The sequence below is a fragment of the Mesocricetus auratus genome, unplaced genomic scaffold, assembly GCF_017639785.1.
Source record: "Mesocricetus auratus isolate SY011 unplaced genomic scaffold, BCM_Maur_2.0 Super-Scaffold_100028, whole genome shotgun sequence".
NCBI classification, from domain to species: domain Eukaryota; kingdom Metazoa; phylum Chordata; class Mammalia; order Rodentia; family Cricetidae; genus Mesocricetus; species Mesocricetus auratus.
In genome coordinates this window covers 8,072,256-8,094,091 of record NW_024429209.1, presented here as the reverse complement: position 1 = coordinate 8,094,091, position 21,836 = coordinate 8,072,256, and the positions used below count along the sequence as shown (strand labels likewise).

At 38.6% G+C, this 21,836-nt stretch overlaps 1 protein-coding gene across 14 annotated transcripts in view; it reads left to right on the top strand.

Moving 5' to 3' along the window:
• The window catches only part of Ptprt (protein tyrosine phosphatase receptor type T), a 1,105,935-nt gene that overhangs the window by 883,468 nt on the left and 200,631 nt on the right, over nt 1-21,836 (top strand). For all 14 annotated transcript variants that reach the window (XM_040732970.1, XM_040732973.1, XM_040732967.1 and 11 more), the window contains one exon: nt 18,245-18,281. In XM_040732970.1, the coding sequence (XP_040588904.1) occupies nt 18,245-18,281 (37 nt within the window). The remainder of the gene's footprint in view (nt 1-18,244; nt 18,282-21,836) is intronic.

Sequence of the window (21,836 nt, the reverse complement as noted above, 5' to 3'; positions counted from 1 at the left end):
GCCTCTAGAAGTTTCCACACAAACACATAGCACTTTGAAGAGCAGTAGGCTAATCACGTGATAACATACCTTCAAAAGGAATGAACCAGTATCTGTTTAGTATGTGACACAAAGGAAAACTGGAGTATGTAAGTTTATCTTTAGCGACTCTTATACATCACAATAATGTCTAAGATTTGTCCACAAATTCTCATATACCCAGACCCACTCTGAGAGCAGCTGGCTGTTCAGTTACCATGATAAATATTGAGCGAGGGCTTTCCATTATCAAGCACCTTCCATGCCTCAGACGTGAACTAAGATGATTGTATCTCTACCACATCCTCACTGGGTCTCACAAAGTAGCTCTATGTCTTGGATGGATGGATGGATGGATGGATGGATGGATGGATGGATGCTGCCAGAATATTCCATGGAATCTTACTTTTAATGATATCATCCTATGAAGAAATCTTGGCTTCAGTGTTTCTCTCTAATCTCCTGGGAGATCGGGTAAAGGGATACCTGGTCATCACCGTGCATTTTCCTTCTAGGAAAAGTAGTAATTCTTCCCAGTGTTGTCATCTAGCGCCATTGACAGGCCTCGGGAAACTGATGGTGATCTGCCACACCCACCAGTACCTGAGCCAAGTAACAGAAAGAACATTTGAACTAAAGACCTCATAATAATCCTTTTGCTGACACACTGCCATAATCCAGCATCAGGTACATATTTATGGCTTTTATTAACTCAGCAGCAGCCCTCTGGAGGTTAAATGGGAACCCAATTAGACACTGGGAATCTAGATTTATTGCAGCAAACTGAAAATCATCCATTTGATAAGTGCTGCTACCCGGCACGTGTCTGTCTCTAGAGTCAAGGCTTCATTCCCAGTTTGTCTGCCCATGTCTTCTATCTTCTACTAGATCTGAGTGGATTTTGTTTACCAGGGCACCCTCTACATTCTCGGGCATCACTACCTCCAAGACTCCCTTCTGTCCTTTGAATGTTATCACATCAACTTCTGTTAGTGCCCTTCGGGGGGTTCCAACGTCTCTCCTCAGGTAAGAAAAAAATTCCCCTCGTGTCACCTTGTACAAATATCAAGATGAGTTCTCCCAGGTTGCTAATTTATTTTCACATTCACTTACAGTTCATACAGATTTTATTATCATCATATGAGGCCTGAGGGAGCAAGAACTTTTTCTTTCCCATGCAAATATACTTTAAATCCATTTGGAGATGGAGATGAAGGTTACCCAAATGTTGACAGCTGATAATCTTGTCATCTGTGCCTCCAGGCTTCAATACTCAGACCCAGCATCCAATACATCTCATGGAAATTGCAGTCAAACCTTTCCTGTAGGAAGGAATATACTTCCATTGAGTCCTTCAAAGTATGAGATGTGGGAAGCCTTGTCTAACTGCCCCTTAATAATTAAAATGTAGTAAAAGCTTTGAACTTGGAGAAATAAATTCCTGCATTTAAGAATGCAACTTGAATAAAAGCTGTACAAGAATACATCTTGGTTGTAGCATTTATTATATACATGAGTGAAAATTTAAATGGCAAAACTGGGTTTTCTCATCTGTCAAAGTGAATGAGATGTACTCTCCACAGCTCATAGGGTTCATGAAAGAAGTAACCAATAGGTGATAATTCCTTGTGAACACCCAAAGAACTTTCATATCAAGATACAGGTACCAATTTGAAAATTGAAAATTCAGTGTGTGTGTGAATTGTGTTGATTCAGCATACATCTAGATGAAATAAATGTTTTAGGACTCTCAAGATGGTTCAGTGGGTAATAGTACCTGCCACTAAGCCTGATGACCTAGGTACAATCCACAGGATGCATGCACAAAATAAAGTAAATTAAAATGTACATGGATGTTTTTATATGTGTGTATATATGGATACATGTATGTATAAATGAGTATATATGTATTCATAGTTTTAGACACTTTAAGTTAGCTTAGGAATCTTACAACAGAAGAAAGAAAATCCTTGAGTCAAGGTATAGTGTAGAAGATAATAAATCATCCCTACTGCTTGAACTCATGGGAAACCAGAGCTCAAGGATTCATGTTTTTCATAAGATACAATAAGGAGAATTTTCATGTATATGCCTACATGAGAGACCTGGAGGAGACACTGGCTGGTGTCATAAGACTTTTTTCCCTCAAACACTCAATTAGTCTTTTCTATATCAATTTAGTGAAGTCTGAGGTTACAGTATTAGAATTTAATGGAGCCATTTGCACTCAAAGATTCTGTTTCTTGTGCTATAAAATGGTATTCATTCTACTAATTAATGCTATTAAATAAGATTAATGGATTTCCAGGTTTGTCTCTTTTCAGCATTTCTGATGTGCATTCTAAGCATGGACTTGCATAGATTGCCCACAATCGGCTGTGTGACCTTAGAAAATGACATACGCTCTCCAAGTGGCTTGTGTAGAAACTATTGATGCTCCAAGTGTCAGCTCTGTGAGAATGTTTGTAGATCTTAAACAAGATACATGAAGAATGGTGTTGGTGTTTGGCATATGATGGCTTACTGTCAGACATAATTATTAGACTGCCACAGATGTCATTTGAGGGACAGAGGGTAGGAGTACACTAACAAAAGGCTAAACAAAATCTGTGGGAACATTCAGTTTTAAATTCATCAATCAAATTTGAATAGATTATGAGCACAATACGAGAGGAGTGTATGCAGGACACAAAACCAGGTGGGGCCAGAATGTGCAAAGACACCATCCGGGCATCAGGCTCAAGAGAAAGAAAGAAGGGAGATTGCAAAGGGAAGATTGCTTGCTGTATTTAGAGACTAATGGAGACTTCAGGAGGCTGAACATTTTATATTACGGCTTTCACTTTTACAAACTCAAAATTTCGTTTATTAGGTGACAAAGTAAAAAGATTGAAATGAAACAAACATGTAAGAGACTGGAGAAACAATGGATAATATGTGGTTTTCTTTTTCGAGTTTCTGTTTATTCTCTGAGAATTTCATGCAATATGCATTTTATCATATTCTTTCCTTTCACTAGATCCTCCCAGATTCTGTCTTTCCCTTCCCACACCCAAATTCATGTTCTTTCTACATAAAAATTAAATAAAAGAAACATGAGGGGTAGGAGGAAGGGGGGGAAATCCATGAGGTCCATTTTTTTGGCCATTTATTCCTGTGCATGGCCCTGGATGTGGTTGATATACCCAGGGTCACTCCTTTGAAGAAAATTGGTTTTCCCTCTCCCAGCAGGTATCAAATGCAATAGCTTCTTGGCTAGAGGTGGGACTCTGTTTCTACTTCCCCTCCTCTGTGCTTTGATTTTTGCCTGGCTAGAGCTTCTGCAAGTCTTGTGCATGCTGTCACAGTCTCTGTAAGTTCATATGTGCATCTGCCCCATTGTGCCTGGAAAACACCATCTTCTTCAAGTTGCCCGTCACCCCTGGCTGGCTCTTGTGCACACACCTTCTTCCATGCAAATCCTTAACCCTAGAGTTAGGCCGGAGCACCCCCAAATCCCTAGTTTCTGCATAGTGTGGATCTTTTTATGCTAATTATCATCAGTGCAAGAAGCAGCTTCTCTGGTGAGGCTTTAGGGATGTACAAATCTATGGGTGAAGCGGCGTGTCATTTATTGCTGTGTTCACTTAGCAAAATTTTTTAAAGATCTGTTGTTCTACCCTCTCCAAATTTCATTCTCAGCCTTCCTTTACTCAGTGAAGTTCATCCTGCCCAAGGCTTTTCCACCCCCTTTCCATGTCCAGTCATTACCAAATCCTATTTGTGCTTTACTTTAAACTCTTCTGTAATCCGTGTCTTATCAGCTCCAATACCACCATTGTAGCAGATGTCCTTACATCTCAACTGGAAAACCAACAAATCCCTAGATTTTTTTTATTCCTACAACCATGTTTTCTTACCTTAGGAACACTCTCCAACCACACAGCTGTAAGTATCTTCATTTCACATGAGCAAGGCAAGACTCTGAGAATCCACACATTCCAGAATCAAGAATGAACTGTTGTTTTGACATGGTCCCATACAAACTTCAGGATGTCATCTGCATTTACTTCCTTTCAATCTGAGTCTCCGCTCCACAAAGTGTAGAGAAATGTTGCTGAACCAAAGGCAACAAGAATCCCTTAAAATTGCCCCAAGTACCCTGTCATACTCTTTTCTCTTTCTCCTAGTAGACATGGCCAGCCTTGCTCCATTGGGCTGTCTTGAAACACCTGCTAGCCTTGCAGTTAACATCCATAACTAATGAGAAAATGTACTAATAACCATTATCATAATAAATTGTCCTTTGATTACATCTGTCACCTGAGAATTTCGAAGACTTTACAAACATCAATTAGTAATTCCAGCTCCCTAGACTGCCTTCAGAGAGAGATCATTAAGGTCAAGCATGTGTGCAGGGAACCATGAAGGGCAGCTCCAGCTTTAGCTGCTTCAGATCTAGGGGTCTCTGACTCTTGATGGGAAGCTTAAGCCCTTCTTCATGATGCCCAGAGAAAGCACATTTCTGATGTCACAATTAGGCAATAACTTTTACAACCAATACATAGCCCCAAGTTCCTATTGCTGAGGAATGAGAACTATGAACTATTACAGCCTCAGAAGGCAGTTTATAGATGCCCAATTCCCTTCTTGTGGGAGAAAAAAAGCAGATGCAAACTGTTTCTCCCAACCCCTACTCCACACACACATTTACTCTTTAAAGTGTTTCTTCCTTTGTCATATAAAGACCCCAACTGTGTACAGCGATTTGATGGTGATGACAATGGTCCAACAGGCATTTACTAAGAGCTTTCTTTGAGTCAGTGAGTGATGAATGAGATACAACCCTGTCCTCAGGGAGCTCACAGTCCAGTAGAGAAGACGTCCATGAAAACAAATGTGTGCAATAAACTGTTCCAGGAATCACAGCATCAGAAAGCCCAGTATGCAGCCTCAAGGTGGATGGGAAGATCTGCAGAAGAGCACCATTTAAACTGACTGTTGAAGCCTAAGTGGATGTTTCCCAGGCAGGAAATGAGTTAGGAGAAGGTATGTCATATATATTCAGCAAATGAACCAAAGTCCAAAGATGGAAGGACTCCCTGCTACTTTTGTGAAAATTTAATGAGGTTATCTGTGGGACTTGGAGAGAAGCCAAGGGGCAGAGACTAGACAGTGGGGGCCTGAGGACAACATGGCGCATTGTGGGACTGGAGTAAGATCTGTGTACCTTAGAGGGAATGCTAAGAAGGAACTGGAGAAGTCAGTGGTGGTGCCTGCGTAGGGCAGATTTTTAAATTCTGAACATTGCTTAAAAGGAGAAACATGGACACACCTATACACACACACACACACACACACACATGCTTATTTATTTGAGAAACATATTCTGTGTGTGAGTGTTTGTGTGTGTGTGTGTGTGTGTGTGTGTGTGTGTGTGTGTGTGTGTGTGTGTGTGTGTGTGTGTGGTGTTTGAAGCATATCTTCAAAGTAAGTTGCTAGGAAATAGAGGGTCAGTTCCAATGTTCTAGTGATTGACTGCTGTGTATTTCTGGTACTTGTTGCTAAATCTCCTTCCCTGTTGGCTGATTCAGTTACCGTTTTCCTTTTTCTGTCTGTCTGTGTCTGTGTCTGTGTCTGTCTGTCTGTCTCTCTGTCTCTGTCTCTGTCTCTGTCTGTCTCTGTCTATCTGTCTGTCTGTCTGTCTGTCTGTCTGCCTGTCTCTCTCTCTCTCTCTCTCTCTCTCTCTCTTTCTCTCTTTGATATGAGCCTGGTAACAAGACAGTAAACAGCATTTCTCATGGTCTCTGCTTCAGTTCCTGCCTCCAGGTCTCCAGGTTGCTGCCTTGAGTTCTTCATTTGACTTTCCTGGATGACAGTCTGTAAACTTTAATCTAAATAAACCCTGTCCCCTGCAGGTCAATTTTACTAACATGTTTATTACAGTCACAGAAGGAAAATTATAACACATGTATAAGTCTAGTGTTGGTGTCCAGTGTCTTTCTCGATCACATTCCACTGTATTGATTGAGTCAGTGAGAGCATGGAGCTTGCTGACTTGGGCTGGTCTAGCCAAGAATCCCTTGTTCTCCTCTTCTCAGATGCTGGGGTTACAAGTGGTCTGACAAACTTGCCTCATTTTTATACTGGTTCTAGAGATCTTCAGCCATCATGCTTATAGAATAACCACTTTATCCACTGAGCCATCTCTCTGTCCCCAATTGCCATTTTACCCATCATCCCGTAGGACCATTTGTTTGGCAGCCTTGACAAAAGTTCACAGAGTCAAATTTTCATGTATACCAAATTTTATATAAAATGTTTCTCAATATAGCACTTACTTGCCTTCTTTTTGCTACAAGTTAAATTGATATCATCTGTATCTGAGACATTTTTAAATACTTTCTGAGTTTCTTGTTTATACCATTTGCCCAGTTTCAGAGTGTTTTACACCTTTTCTCAATCAGTTTCCAAGTTATTTATACATCACAAATGTGAACTCTTCCTCTGGGTGATGTTGCAAGTTTCTCAGTTTGTTACTCATCTTTTGACTTGACTTAAAGTGTTTTTGTCACAACAAATAAAAATGCAGTCCAATACATCATTTTGGTTTGTTTTCTAGCATTCAACACCAAGCCATAGCTAAAAATCCTGTTATATCCAGACACAAATGAATCCACCTGTGGTTGCTTCTAAGTCTTATGTAGAATTTTGTTAATATTTAGATTTCTGGTGACTGGTGCTTATTTGGGGACACAATGTAACATAATATATTATTTACTCTTCTCATTATTGTGATCAAACATCTGACAAAAAAGATTAAGGGAAGAACTATTTATTTGTGCTTGTAAGTTAAAGGGATACAGAACATGATGGAAAATAATGGTGGGGGGAGGGGGAGGGTTGAAACAGCTGTCCACATTGCAGCCACCATTAAGAACCAGAGCTTATGTGTCTGTAATGGTCTCCACCTGTTGCAAAGAGTAGTTTCCTTGATGGAACGAGAATGAAGAGGAACTAGACTCATCTGTGGGTATAAGGACAAATATTTAGAAAACCACAACCAATCAAAATGTATAGCTGTGCAGCTCAATCCCAATGGCTGCATCTATAAAACACTCTGCCACCTAAGGCTCAGGGGGCATTGCTAAAGAGAAGGCAGAAAGATTTTAAGAGCCAGAGAATAAGGGAGTTTGCTATAAGATTATGTTTGCTAGTAATGTCAGATGCTACACTCATAAATTCTTCTTACCAACATGATCACCTAAGCATGAGTTGAACAAGGACGCATCAATAAACATGCCAAAGTGGACTGAGAAAAGCCCCAAGCCCTCATCACTATATAAAGAACTATGGACAAGTAAGGTAGACTGAAAGCCTATCCTAATGTTTTCAAATATTCTGCCAATGTATTTCTATAGCAGTTTCAGAGTATTGTGTCTGCCATTTTGGTCTTTGATCAGTTGAGTTGGCTTCTATATGGGGTGACAGCTAACAGTCAAGGTTCAGCCTTTACATAGGAATTCCAGTTTTCTCAACACTATTCATTGAAATAACAGCCATCTCTACAATGCATGGTTTGGGTGAGTTTGTCTAGATTGAGGCAGTTGCAGCTGTGTTTATTTCTAGGCTCTTAATTGGGTACATTAAGGCATGCATCCATTTTTGTGCTGGTGTCATGCTGTTTCGTTATGAGGCTTCTATAGTATGACTTCAAAGCCAGTGTTGTGAGGCCTCTAACTTACTCATTTTCCTTAGACTGTTTTGATCATTTGAATCTTTCTCACCTCCACTTGAACTTTAAGAATTTTCCCTGGATATATGAAGAATGGCACTGATTTTTTTATGAGAACTACATTGACTCTACAAAGTGATGTGAATCATAAAGACAGTTTAATGATTTTAATTTTTCTGCCGGGCAGTGTTGGCGCACGCCTTTAATCCCAGCACTCGGGAGGCAGAGGCAGGCAGATCTCTGTGAGTTCGAGGCTGGGCTGGACTGACAGCCTCCAAAACAATACAGAGAAACCCTGTCTCATAAAAAAAAAGATTTTAATTTTTCCAACCCATGAACATAGGAAGTCTTTTTTCTTTTCTTTTTCTTTATTATTTTCTGCTGGTTCAATTTCATCTGTTTTGTTACAGCCATAGTAAATGTCTTTTACTTCCTTGGCTAAATTATTTCTGTGTTTTTAAAGTGCTTTCTAAGGTGATTGCCCTTTTGTATTTGTGGGATTCTTTCTCAGCAAGCTAGTGACCAGTTTAGAAAATGTTCCCAGTTTCTGTGTTGGCTTTGTGTTTCTTCTCTTTAATCTATGTATTATTTCTAGTAGTCTTTTGCAAATGGATAACTTGACATTTCCTCTTCCTATTTGTATACGTTGTATTTCATTCATCTGATTTCTCTAGCTGAAACTTCTAGTGTAACATTGAATAGGAGTGATGAAGACAATCCCAGAAGGCATGTAATCCTAGGTACATAAGAGGCTAAAGGGAGATTACAAGTTCAAGACCCAAGTTAACTACAATATGAGTTTAAGACCAATTTGGTCAACTTAGAAAAATTCTGTCACAAATTTTTGAAATTTGAACAAAAAAGAAGGTAATGTAGCTCTGTGGTAAAGTACTTGCCTAGCTTATCAGAGATGCAGTTTCAACCCACAGTACTTGAAAGAATGAAATATTATGAGAATAGATACTCTTTAATTATTCAGTACCTTAGAGGAAATACATTCTTCTTTGTTCTGACCAAGTATGATATTGGTTATGAGTTTATTATATTTATATTTTATTATGTTGAAGAGCCAAATTCTATACCTATTTTTAGGCATTGTGGGATAAAAGAATGTTGGATTTCTCAAATGCCTTTAGTTTGTACATTTATTTTTGTTTCTTTGAAGTTAGCATAGGATGTTTTGTCCTTGATGGTATTGTTGTGTATATCATTTGTATGATTGAACCATCCTTGCATTCCTATAATAAATCCAAATTAACACTGGAGGCCATCATTTTCAATTGCTATTGGATTCAGTTTACCACTGTTTTGTTGAAAATATTTTAATCTAAGTTCATTCAAGATGCTGATGAATGGTTTTCTTTCTTCTTTTCTTGTAGAATAATCAAAATCAAAATGAGCAAAGAAACATCAGCATTAAACTACACTACAGAGTGAATGGGCCCTTTATAGGTCATTTTGGCCAATAAATACACAATACACATTATTCTTATTATCACACAGGAATTATTTGATATTTTCCCCTACTCCTTAAATGATTTTTGACTTAAAAGTTTTGTTATGCTCTGTCCTCCATTTAATATTACGAGTTAACTTCCCCAGAGTTCTATATATTCATTCAGTATATAGACTCAGGCTTATTTTACTTCCAGGAGCCTCTTGGATTAATATTTACCTGTCCAAAGTTTTTTCTGGATAATAGGGGAATTCTGTGTATGCATATGTGATATGTTTTTCGTATCACATATGAAGTTTTATTTCATTTCCATAGTCATTGTTTTGTTCTGTTTTGTCTTCAAATGCTTATTAAATTTCTCTTTTTGGGATCCATGTAATTAATCATCCTTTCTGGGGGTGGTTTTGTTTCTTTTCTTTTTTTTTTTTTACTTTCTTATGAGTTAAGTACCTATCTTTGCACTTTCTCCCTCTGATTTCTGTAACATTTATACCTTAACCTGTCTATTTTGTAAACCAAAGATTTTTTTCCAGAATATTCAGTTCATTGTAAAGTGTTTTGTTACCTCTGTTTTCTCCCATTGCCTGTTTGTTTTTCTGGTGGGAACACTTCCATCACATGCATGTGTGTACTGTGTTATTTATTCAGGGTGTTATCCTGTAGATTTAAAGTGTCTTCCTAAATTTACAATTCACAAATACTCTGACCTGTCATGAGAGTGCAATGTAATATTCAAAAGATAATGTATTTATTCTATCTGTTTAAGGGGCACGAGTGTGAGTACAAGTGGGGGTCAGAGGACAATTTTCAAGAATCTCTTTTCTCCTTCTGCCATGTTGGGTCATAGAATCAAATCAGGTTATCTGCCTTCTAGATAGTCTCTGTGTTTATTTTGCACCATCGATGGTGAGTTTTTATTGTCATTTGTTTACCTTTGAGATCTTTTGCCCTCTGTAATATGTTGACAGTCATAGGTACATTTCATTCCTGTTTGTCTCTTACCATGTTGCCAATAGAGACTATGATGTACTTATAATATTATGTTAGTTAATTTTGTTGAGGTTGTGTAGATTTGGCTGATTAATTTCATTTTCCTGTATTGTTTCTAAAAATATGCCAGAATAATTGATGTTATATAGTTACTGATTTATTCAACTATTCACAGCCAATAGGGATGTATGCTCATTTGGTTGTAGGAGGAGACAACATAACCAGAACAATCAATGATAAGATCTAAGTTTTTTGTTTTGTTTTTTAAATAACTGAATAACAAATTGATGAGAAGAACTGTAATTAAGACCAGTGGCAGATTATGTAGGAGTAGAAGTGGTATGGATAGAAAGAATTCTTTTCGCCGGGCATTGGTGGCGCATGCCTTTAACCCAGCACTGCGGAGGCAGAGGCAGGCAGATCTCTGTGAGTTCGAGGCCAGCCTGATCTACAGAGCGAGTTCCAGGACAGCCTCAAAAACAATATAGAGAAACCTTGTCTTGAAAAACAAAAACAAAAAGAAAAGAAAAGAAAGAATTCTTTTCAAGGTCTGCACATTTTATTATAAATATCTCAAGTCTACAGATACGTGAGGCGTAATATCAAGAGTAACAGCGTGAGAAACAAATTTGAGAGTCAGGAAGATTGAACATTCAAAGATTCTTGGTCAAGCAAAGGATAAATACCTAGCAAAAAAAAAAGCAACAAGGAAAAGACAGGCAGGTAGAAAACATGACATGCACAATAACCCAGAAGTCAAGAGCATAAAAGGGGTCAGAAAAGAGTGATGGGGTGCAGCTAATGAGGACAGGTCAAGGAAGATGGAGTTGGAACAGCTGCAATTAAAGCTGAGCTTCAGCTGCTCTTCCCTGGCCTTAATGAGAGCCTCTGACTGAAGGGGGTACAAAGAGAATGTGAGCTGAAGCAATAGAATCACTTGGGGAAGATGTTCAAGTAATATTTGAGAGCTTAAATTTGGCTACAAGTTTGTGAATAGGCTAACATGTGAATTAGGAGTTCCCTCCCTTAGAATTGTATCCCCAGTTCTGCCTATTGCAAATAGCATAGCCTGATGTTATCCGGGAACATCTTAAAAGGTGTCAATGGACAGTGCCCACTTAGCAGAATGTGTCACTATGACTCTCCCTCTGCAACCCAAGACTTCGCCTTGGTGACTAAGGGTTCATAAGCACTAGAACACATGCCTGGTAGTACCTAAGTAGAGTAGTACTCTGGCCAATTAATAGTACCAATTAAAATGCATCCTTTAAGAATTTTCCACAGATGAGTCTCCCTCATTGTCTTGCAATGGTTCTGGGTCTCCCAAAAGTCCATATGCTTCCCTTTGTTGTCTCTGACTTTCTGACTCCTCTCAGGTTCCTATGTCAAATAAAAAGAGATTTCATTTAATTGAAAACTGCTTAGCCTGCCTGTTTGTTCTTTCCCATATTTGTGTGCCTACATATGATTTAAATAACAGCAAAACAGGTGAAAGGCAAAGGGGCGTTTGGTTACTGACAACCAGAAAAGAAGGCCACTTGCTTAAAGGCTACTTTGTATTTCAGCCTGGCTTGCCATCTGTGTAACCTTAGAAAATGTCATTTACTCTTGTCTTCTAAAAACAGGGGGAGGGTTATTGTAGTGTTCATAACCTAGTTGAAGAATGAAAAGATGTAAAATATGCAGAGTTTTGGTGCTTGAAGAGTAGAATTATTTTCTAAATGTCCTTAGCACTTTTTTCATGGACTTTATCCCACAGAAAACAATGACCAGCTTAAGAATCAGGGGATTTGGGTTGTGGGAATGCTGGACTGAAGATGCAGTGATTGTCAGAGCCAGAAATTCTGTTATACATAAGTATGGAGTGAGAAACCCTGTTATACATATGTTATACATAAGTATGTAATATTGTAATAGAGTAGCTCTAGAGTCAAACAGAGCCAAGATGTGCATTGCATTCTAAGGGTTAGGGGAGGCTGCAGGACCACTGTAGGACTCCTGGTAGTCCAACCTACCACCACTCATCTCTTGGTTAGTGTCCTGCACCAACTTCTGTCCTCTATCCCATTTACTTATTACCCTTAGTCTGTTCCCCTATACAACCATTTTGACAGGTTAAAAATATAAACTGAAATTTGCATTCTTCCTGTTTATACAACTCTCTTGCTTTTAAAGTATAGAGCAAAGTGCTATAAAATAGCTTCCTCTCACACAATGGCCTAAGTAATTCATTATGATTATAGCCACTCCAGACTTCTTCATGTCTTCACTGAACGAACACTTGGCACATCTGTTCTTGAGTGTGGACAACCCTCCTTGACACTTCATATGTCTGACTCCTACTTCTCTTCCAGATGTCAGACTGAACATTCTTTCAGAGCTGCAAAGCACCTCCCTTCCCTCCCACAGTCCACTCTGTTTTCTTTACATATACACAGCACCTAACACCTTTTGCTCCTATTGTTTATGACTACTTGCAAATAAATATTTACTTGTGGAGACATTCATTTAATGCTTATCTTCATCCCAGGTGTGACTACAAAGGCAAAAGTCATGTCAACTTTGTTCATCATTGTAGTTGTGATGCCCAGAATAAAGTCAGACACATAGTGATCATTCAGTAAGTGTCTGTTGAAGACCTGACCTAGTAATAATGAACAAAGGGTTAGGTATGTTGTCAGGTTTGAGTCTTAGAGGAAATGTAAGGTGTAAGCCAGAGTAGTTAAAAAAAACTGTAGCAAGACTGCAGACTGAAGGTCAAGTCCTATTTGACTAACTGAGGGATTCAGTATTAGAGAAGATAAAGACACAAGATAAAACTGAGAAAAGTATTTAAACTATGAGGTCAGAGTTAAACCTTCATTATAGTACCAGGAATCTAACAGGGTAATACAGTAAGAACTGCAAGAATTATCCACTTCCCAAAGCTTCTTGATCAGAGGGATGATATATCTTAACTCTGTGCCTTCTGAATAGAAGTCATGGGCACATTTGGATGCTGTGTGCACTTGCACTGAGATCTTAGGCATCTAACAATTGTGATAACTGTTAAAGGATGGATTAATGTATTATTGGGTAAGTCAGACATGGCTTATGATGACAGGCATTCATAGACATAATGTGTAAAAACTGATTTTTCAAATCTATGGCAAGAAGGAAGACATGATCAAGGTTTAAAAGATAAGAAAGTAATGTGTGTTGCTCCAATATAGATTATGGACCCAGAGTAAGGTATGATAGAGATAGAACAAAAAAATACTATACACTCCAAGTTCTTACATAGTCTGAGCACAGAGAAAATACTTTATTCATGTTAATCTGATTGGGACTCTAGACATATGCACACTGGTCAAACCTCCCATGTAATAGAATTTACAGTGTCCAGCCTGGCTCTGGTTTACTTGCTGACAATCCAATCAACAGGAAGGTCAAGGGAGTGACTCAGAGCTTTGTAATTCTTCACCTAATTCTAACCAACAAAGACAGATTGCTTATGGAATTAAAACTGTCAGGAACTTAGGAAAAAGTGAACATGTCAGCTTCATGTTGTAAAAATCAGGAAGACTTAGTGTAAGCAGATATGCACTCTACCTTATAGAAACAAACTTTGCCAAGTGCAAAGATGAAGGTGTGGAGTGAGGAAACGACTTGGTTTTCAGGCTTGAAAGCAGAAAGGGAAAGATGATTCTAAGTCAAGTTAGGAAGTTTCACAAATAATACAGGGAGCAAAAGTGGGTGATGGAACAAACCCTTGTAGCTGCCCAAGTTTCCCACCCATGTGAACACACATTTTAAACCCACAGAGGGCAGGTTAATCGCTTTTGCCAAAAGGAAGTGCTGAGAAGGAGCTGGGAAGGTATATCTAATATGTTGGTGGCATTGGGTCTTTTTAGATTTGGATGATTGTCATAAATGTGTGTTTACTTGATGATAAAATTGTCAGGCTGTATCTAGGATGCATTTTTGTGTGTCATATCTAATTAATAGTGCATCAATTACACTTCCTTCAGGACTTCTCTTCATACTTGGAACTACCCATAAGTTAGAAGAACAATAGTGGTTTGCTTACTCATTTAATTTTTTCTTGTTAAAATTTTTATTTTTCATGTATGACTGTTTTGCATGCATATGTGTATGTGCATTACATATATGTCTGGTGTCCTCTAGAGCCAGAAGGGAGCACTGGATCCCTTGGAACTGTAGTTAAGGTTGTTGTGTACTCTTGTGCAGGTGATGGAAACTTAACCTAGGTCCTCTGCAAGGACAGTAAGTCCTTTTAACAACTGAGACTTCACTCCAGCCCCTCACAATATTTCTTATACTTATTGTATTATGTAATTACATGTCCCTCACAATCACTTTAGCTGTAAATACTTCTTCATGTTCTTCTATAGGGATGTGCCACCACTCCCTTCACTGCGATTGCATAGCTGGACTTCTCTGAGTTTGCACTCTAGAGCCAACGTGTTTAATCAGAACGTCATTTTCTATGTTCAAAATTATTCTGTGAAAGCACCATCTTAGATGTGAAAAGATTTAAAGTTAAGTACAGTCAGTCTCCTGCCTGCATCTACAGATGCAGAATCATGCATTTGGAGGACAGACTTTAGGAACTTGCACATCTGTGGGCTTGATATCCGTGGGTGTTATGGACACCATATAGTTTGGATACCGAAGGATGACGGCAACAATTTTGGCTTCATCAAATCTTTGCCCACTGTTATAAGCAGCTACCATATAAAAACCAGTCAATTTTCTTATCCAATGTTTTCCAAATCTTTTTCCTTTATACTGAGATATTGTTGATGAGCTTTTGACTCATATCTTTACACCTCTCCCACTCTTTGGTTGACCAGAGGTGGTCAGTGTGCTGATCAAGGTGATACCACCATTTGGAGGACTTCAGTTTTCTGAAGGTCACATTTTCTCAAACTATCTCAGGCCCTTTAAACAAAGCACAGAACTGAAAACTTGCAGGAATTTAAGGACCTTCCTCTCTCTACCAATATGAAAAGCAAACTATTATTTTGTTCACTTTAACATCATGTGCACACTTTAACTTATTTTTGACTTCAGCCTTTTTGATATTATTTCTCTTTTTTATGTGCCTTTTGGTCATTTTCTCTCTGTCTTCTGGATGTGTTCTTTAATTAAAAAATAACCTTTTCTTTGAAATGTAACAAGGTTCAATTTTCATATGTAATCCTAAAAGGAATACTTCAAATATTTGAACCATTATTTGTTCAACTGTTTAACATTTATAATTGTCACCCTATAAAATGCAGTTATTTATAATGAGCATTCTTTCTGCCAGCCTGGTCCCAGAGCCTCATCAGCCCCAAATGAACACGCAGGATGCTTTATTAATTATGAAGCTATTGGCTGTTTGCTATGGTTTCTTATTGGCTAACTCTGACTTAATTATTTACTCATAACTGCTAATCTGAGTATTTCCATGAGGTCTTCTCTTATAGGAGAAAGGGTCTGGACCTCTCATGTCCTACATGGTAACAGTGCCCCCATTTCCCAGAATCCTCCACCTCTCCTAGTTCCACCTATCTTGCTTCCCTATTTGCCAACAGTGCTTTAAAACATATACACAGAAGACCATTCCCCATCAGTTATTATTTACAGGAACATTTTCATAATGAAAAAGGAAATACTCATTTCAAAGAACAAATGAGGCCAACCCAACCTTCCTTCTTTAAGAGATACCTCAGGCTGATAGGTTAGGCAAACGCAGTAGGCAGACAAACTATATCTGCAATGAACTTGACCAGCAACTTGAACCTCTACTGTGCAGAAGTTACAAACATGAGCACTTAAGCTATTTAAGAATTCTGAATGCTTGAGCAGTCAGGAGAACTGATAACTAGTTAGTTGAAAGATTCTGGTGCGTAAGTGAATGTTAGTCAGGATAAGAGCTTGTAGTGTATACCACAGGGCTCCTCCACTGCCATTCTCCTGGTTACTACTGGCTAATCATTTAGATGAAATGTTGGAAAATGCTTTCTAAAAATTTGTAAGTGATAGAAATAGGATGCGTTATTAGAATTGGATAAAGAAGATAGAATCCATAGTGATAGATATGATTCTGTACTTTGACTATCTTATTAGAAGCTCAATATAAGTAATGAAAATAGTGATAGTCTAGATAAAGATATATAAAGACAAAGCCTCATAAAGACTCTGCCCCCATTCGTTTTTTTGTTTTTTGTTCTTTTTGGTTTTACAAGACAGGGTTTCTCTGTATCGTTTTGGAGGCTGTCAGTCCAGCCTGGCCTCGAACTCACAGAGATCCACCTGCCTCTGCCTCCCAAGTGCTGGGATTAAAGGCATGTGCCACCACTGCCCTGCTCTGCCCCCCATTCTTATCGCATACTGGGAGACACAAAAGAGAAGTTATCCCAGAATGAGTCACAAAGGGTACTCAGAAGACTTGAACCCTTCTTATCTTTGGAGGGGGCTGTTGCTGACAAAGAACATTTATGATCTGACAAATCTTTGAGTATCACAGCACTTTCTCTCTGCAAGCAAAGGTAAGCTTTCTGTGCAGTCAGGAGCTAGATCTCGGATGCAGGACTTAATTATAGGAAATTGTACTTGAGCTAATAAAGGAGACAAGTTGTAGCATTCAGGGCCATGCAAAGATGGAATAGACTCTGTCAGCCACATTGCCATTTCTTCTGTGCTTCTGGGTATAAGCTATGGAAGTTTCCATTTTCTTTCTTCACAGAAAGAAACTGGGTGTGGTCATATCATTAGTTCTAGCCAATGAAACTTCTAAAATAAAGCATTCAATTTCTAGAGTTTGCCTTCTCAGAATTTGTTCACTTTGGGTTAAAATGGACTGATCTGCTGCCTTTATCTCTCAGAGTACTAAATAAGTGATTTACATGCCACACCACTCCCATCCTTCAGATCTAGCCATACACCTATGCTGGACTGGTAGTCTGAGTAGAGAATAACGCTTTGCCATTTCTATCCATGGGAGGATGTAGGGTTGATTACTGCAATGCAATCTTTCTAACCAGATGGACCCAAATACCTACAAGAAAGTGTAGATCCTATAATAGGCTCTGGGTTCTTGACAGATATTTGGTTTGGCATCTCACACCTTTGCATTCCTTGTTTTTACTTTCTTTGCTACATTGACTTCAAACTGTAATTTAGTCAGATGAGATCTCCACCAGTTCCAGGACCTCCTGGAAAATGAGTTCCTGTAAAGCAAGCTAAGATGGTTCTCCTTATTAGCACATTTTGCTGTAACTTCACAGCATGGCAGCAATGTCACAGATTTATGAAACCTTTTCTCTTGGGAAACAGCTAGCTAATAGTTCACCCAGTAAAGATTTATATACGGACTACCCAGATAGACAGACACATATGAACATGTGCACACACACACACACACACACACACACACACAGAGACAAGGAGAGGGAGAGAAAGAGAGAGAGAGAGAGAGAGAGAGAGAGAGAGAGAGAGAGAGAGAGAGAACATAAGAGTACCCAGTAGAGATTTAGTTCCATAGACCATGAAATGCACCAAAGATCTCAGAACCAAAGTAACTTTTAGAACGTGAACTTTGTGGTTTGATTCATAAAAAATTTCACCCAGACTTCATTCAGTGAAGTCTTCATTCAGTCTGTCCAGGTATATGCATTCCTGCTTATAACAAAGTTTCCTAAGGAATGCTTGATTCCATCTGCTAGTTCACATGTGAGAACAAAGCACCATGTAAACTATCACATAACCACTGAATATTGCTAAGCTTTCTGGGTACTAGAATATTTATAAAGTAGTTCTGTCTAGTGAAAAGGTTGATGAGGTAGTAGGTGCCATGAAACAAACAGAACAACATATGTTCTAAGTGTGAGAGGAAATAAAGAGCTAAAAATAAAAAGTGATCCCAATAGGGGGAAAATGGAAAGGACAAATTTTAAATTATAATTAAATACTTGTACATGCATATGTATATGTACAAATCCCTAAGTAGTTTATACAATAATGCTTATATAGTCAACAATCAATTAACTGCTGTCTCATTCTCTTTTTTTCCCCAGGAAACAAAAATCAACTGTGTGCGTCTGGCTACAAAAGGTATGTTGATCTGTCCTTGTCTGACTGTTCTCCAGCAATATAAGCTTTGCTCCTTGTGTTCCCACAAGGGCAGTTTATGGAACAATCTCTAACCAAAGGGAAAGAATTATTTGGGGGGTCATTTGCATTACCATGTATCACCATAGAATATGTTCATAACATAGAGCTTAAAAAATAATAATAACACCCAACATATTTATTTAAATGGATGGATTTTACAATGAATGTAAATTACCTGAAAATTGATTCTGTATATGCACATGTATACATCCATTGTATTTGTGTCTATGTTTGTTTCTTTAAGCTTTTCTATTAAACCTGTAGCTGAGCTTTTCTACTTTATTCAGTGAGTGCATGGCTTTCAAGTATGAGGTGATTAGTATTGGTGCCTTTAAAATGAGAAAGCAGACACTGCATTGTTATGTCCTTCGCATTTCAACACTTATCCCCCAAAACACTAAGGCAGCATTGTTCAGGCTCATCACTTTTGTTTCCCTAATTATAATTGAATTGCCTGGCTCTTTCAATTGGTACATGTTTCTGTTTATTACTTTAAAAAAAACAAAATCAATGAATGGTTTGTTATCATTTAACCTATTACAAGGTTGAATGGTTAGAAATCAGGTTTATCTTTTTGTTACAGAATTGATATTTTCGACAAGAACTTCCCCCACCAATACACTCGAAACAAAATTGGTCTCTGTTCTTTGCATTTATTCACAGCATACACAATTTCACAGTTTACTTCCAAGGGTATAACATTTATAAATATAATTATACATATCATCATAAATATAATCAACAAAGGCAATGATGACTCAGGTTTACATATGTACATATGTGAATGTCTGTACATGTGTGAGAACACAGGAGTCACATACATATGGGTAGGAGAGACAGTGAGTAAGAGTATATAAAGAGAGACATGGAGAAAGAAGGAAGTAGGGTGGGGTAGAAATACAGCTATCAAAGCCTGCTCCAAGACCTCTTAGAACTTTTCTAAATTCTAAGAATTCAGCTGCATATTTAGAAGCCAAAGGGATGGTACAGGAAGAAGATGGAACACTAGGACCCTAGTTGATAAGAAGCCCCCTTAGCTGGCATGTTCCTAACTTGTTCCCTCTGAGGAACTCAAAGGATTCTGTGGCAAGAGATAAAATAGCCTTCTCGTGGCAGGGAGAACTAATGGCCTACAGACAAAAGTGACACAAATCACAGGCCTCGGCAGGCATTGCCCCTGAAATAAACAGATAATGTAGAAGGAAGAATGTCATCAATTGGGTAGCACTGGGGCTCTACACAGAAATCAGGAAGCTGTGTGTCTGTAGCATCCCACTTAAATAGGCAGCCAGAGAGGAGTAAGAAACACAGAGAAAATCCCTTTGCTATGGTAATACCCCAAGACTTCCCAGTATTTTTTCACTCTACACAAGGAGTGTGAAAGATGATTGCTCTCCCTGCTATAGGTTCTAGAGACGCACTGAGACATAGACTCCTTCAAAGATTCCTTTGCTAGGTATGTTTTTCCTGAGAACTGTGAACATATGACTTGAGAGGCAACAGGGACACAGGGGAGTGATGGGACAATATATAAGGCTGTACATTACCCCCAGTCTCAGGACCATAGTCCTCAGATGTATAGAAGGTTATTATACTGGTTTTTCCAAACACACATTGCTGGTCAGATGGAGAATAGCAATGGTGTTGGAAGAGCCAGAATAGACATGTGTAACTGTGTCTCCTCTTGTGTAACCTTAGGTTAGAGTCTTTTATTAGTAGCACAGGTAAAGTATTAGTGTGTGAAATGGTAGAGATGCATGGATGAGTGTGTGCATTACTAGCTGATTAAGCCTAGGAAATGCTTTTTGGGGCATTTGCAGCATCCAAATCTGGTTTCTGTAGTACATTGAGATTCAACACTTCCTCCTCCAAACCAGAGACTCCCTTACCATTTGGGAGAAGGGCAGAGAACTATCTAACATAAAATTCCAACCTATCATTGTTCAGGGAGCCATCCCTTATCAATACAGTTCCAGGGGAGAAGGATTCTTGAGAAATATAACACTAGGGCTAAGAGAAGGAAATTCATGCTTGGTCAGTGTCTGCTCCATAAAAGTCACAACATTTGGAACATCCAATAGTCAATCAAAAGTAAATATTATCTGAATCCATGTAGTGCCCATAAGGCACTGAAATGAAAGAAAGATATGTGACCCCCTCATTCTTTTTACTGCCTAGGTCAAACTTCTTTTTGGTGGGATTTTACTATAGATAACTTTTTTTCAAAGAGTGAAAGTCAATGCTGGGAATTCCACAAGAATCAGGCATTTATAAAGTCCCAGAAATATGTCATCACTATCTCTTGAAGTATCTTCACTTTTCAACCACTTTGGCATCTTTCTTGAGGGTCTGCTGATAGGAATTTCATATCTGGAAAAAATCACATGCGGGATACAGGCCAGCACTTTGGTGATAAAGTAACTTGCTGCTGTCTTGTTCATGACCTTGGGTTCTCTAGCGTTATCCATGTTCATCTGTATGAAGCCCATAGAGCAAGACAATTATCATGTATTTCAGCCCTAAGTACTCATTTGGGGTCATTCTGAATTGACCCTAAACCCATTACCTGTTATGCTATATACTTAGTAGCTCTAATTTGTGTCCCCTGTGATCTCTAGAAGCAGAACCTGAGGCAAGGCTTTAGAGGCATGTTCCAGTGCTCTGTTCATGGAGGGCTCCTCAAAAGAAATCTGTATCTGGTAAATGAGAATGGGATGGACTGAGCAAGAACCTTTTCCAGAAAGAGTCAAACTAAGACTAGATCTACAGTGTATACACATTTCTCTGAAGTTGTCTTAGATTATAGTAAGAAGACACCCTAGTCTTCACCAGACTTTGACTCCTTCCTCCACCACAGTCTCTCAGATAGTTACACAAGAAGTAACAAAGGTGAACCTTAGAGTAGACTCAGGAGAAAGTTCTGGTTGTAAGCTCTTAGTCACACTCTGAGGCTGCACCAACCTGAAATGAGGAACTGAGTGCCAAGTCAATATTTCTACTGCCTATAACTCCAACAACATTATCCCATCATTTAGAGGGGCAGCACAATAAGTTGTTCCAAGTGTGAGAAATTCCAGAACATTCCAAATTCCTTTACAGAGTACAGTCCAGTCCTGGTAATAGGCCTACTCAGAGCTGTGGAGAGAAAACCAGCAATAGCAGGTAAATAAACATTGTTTTAGTTTAGAAACAGAAAATTCAGACTTTGAAAGGAAGGCAGTAAAAAACAGGATGCAAAGATGATCAATTTAAATTTAGTTTCTTGTGTTTTTATTTTTTTTAATTTGAGAGATACAGGAGATAGTGTAGAACTACTAAATAGAGCTGATCTTTGAAAGATTGGGGATGGGCTCAATTTGAGCAGTATATGGGAAATGAAAGATAAACATACTTAAAAGCCCTATTGTAGAAGTTCTTTTATTGTAGAAGAAGGGGTGGAAAGAATGTAAGAGCTGAAAAATGGGGATAAGGGCCGTGACATGCAATCTGGCTAAG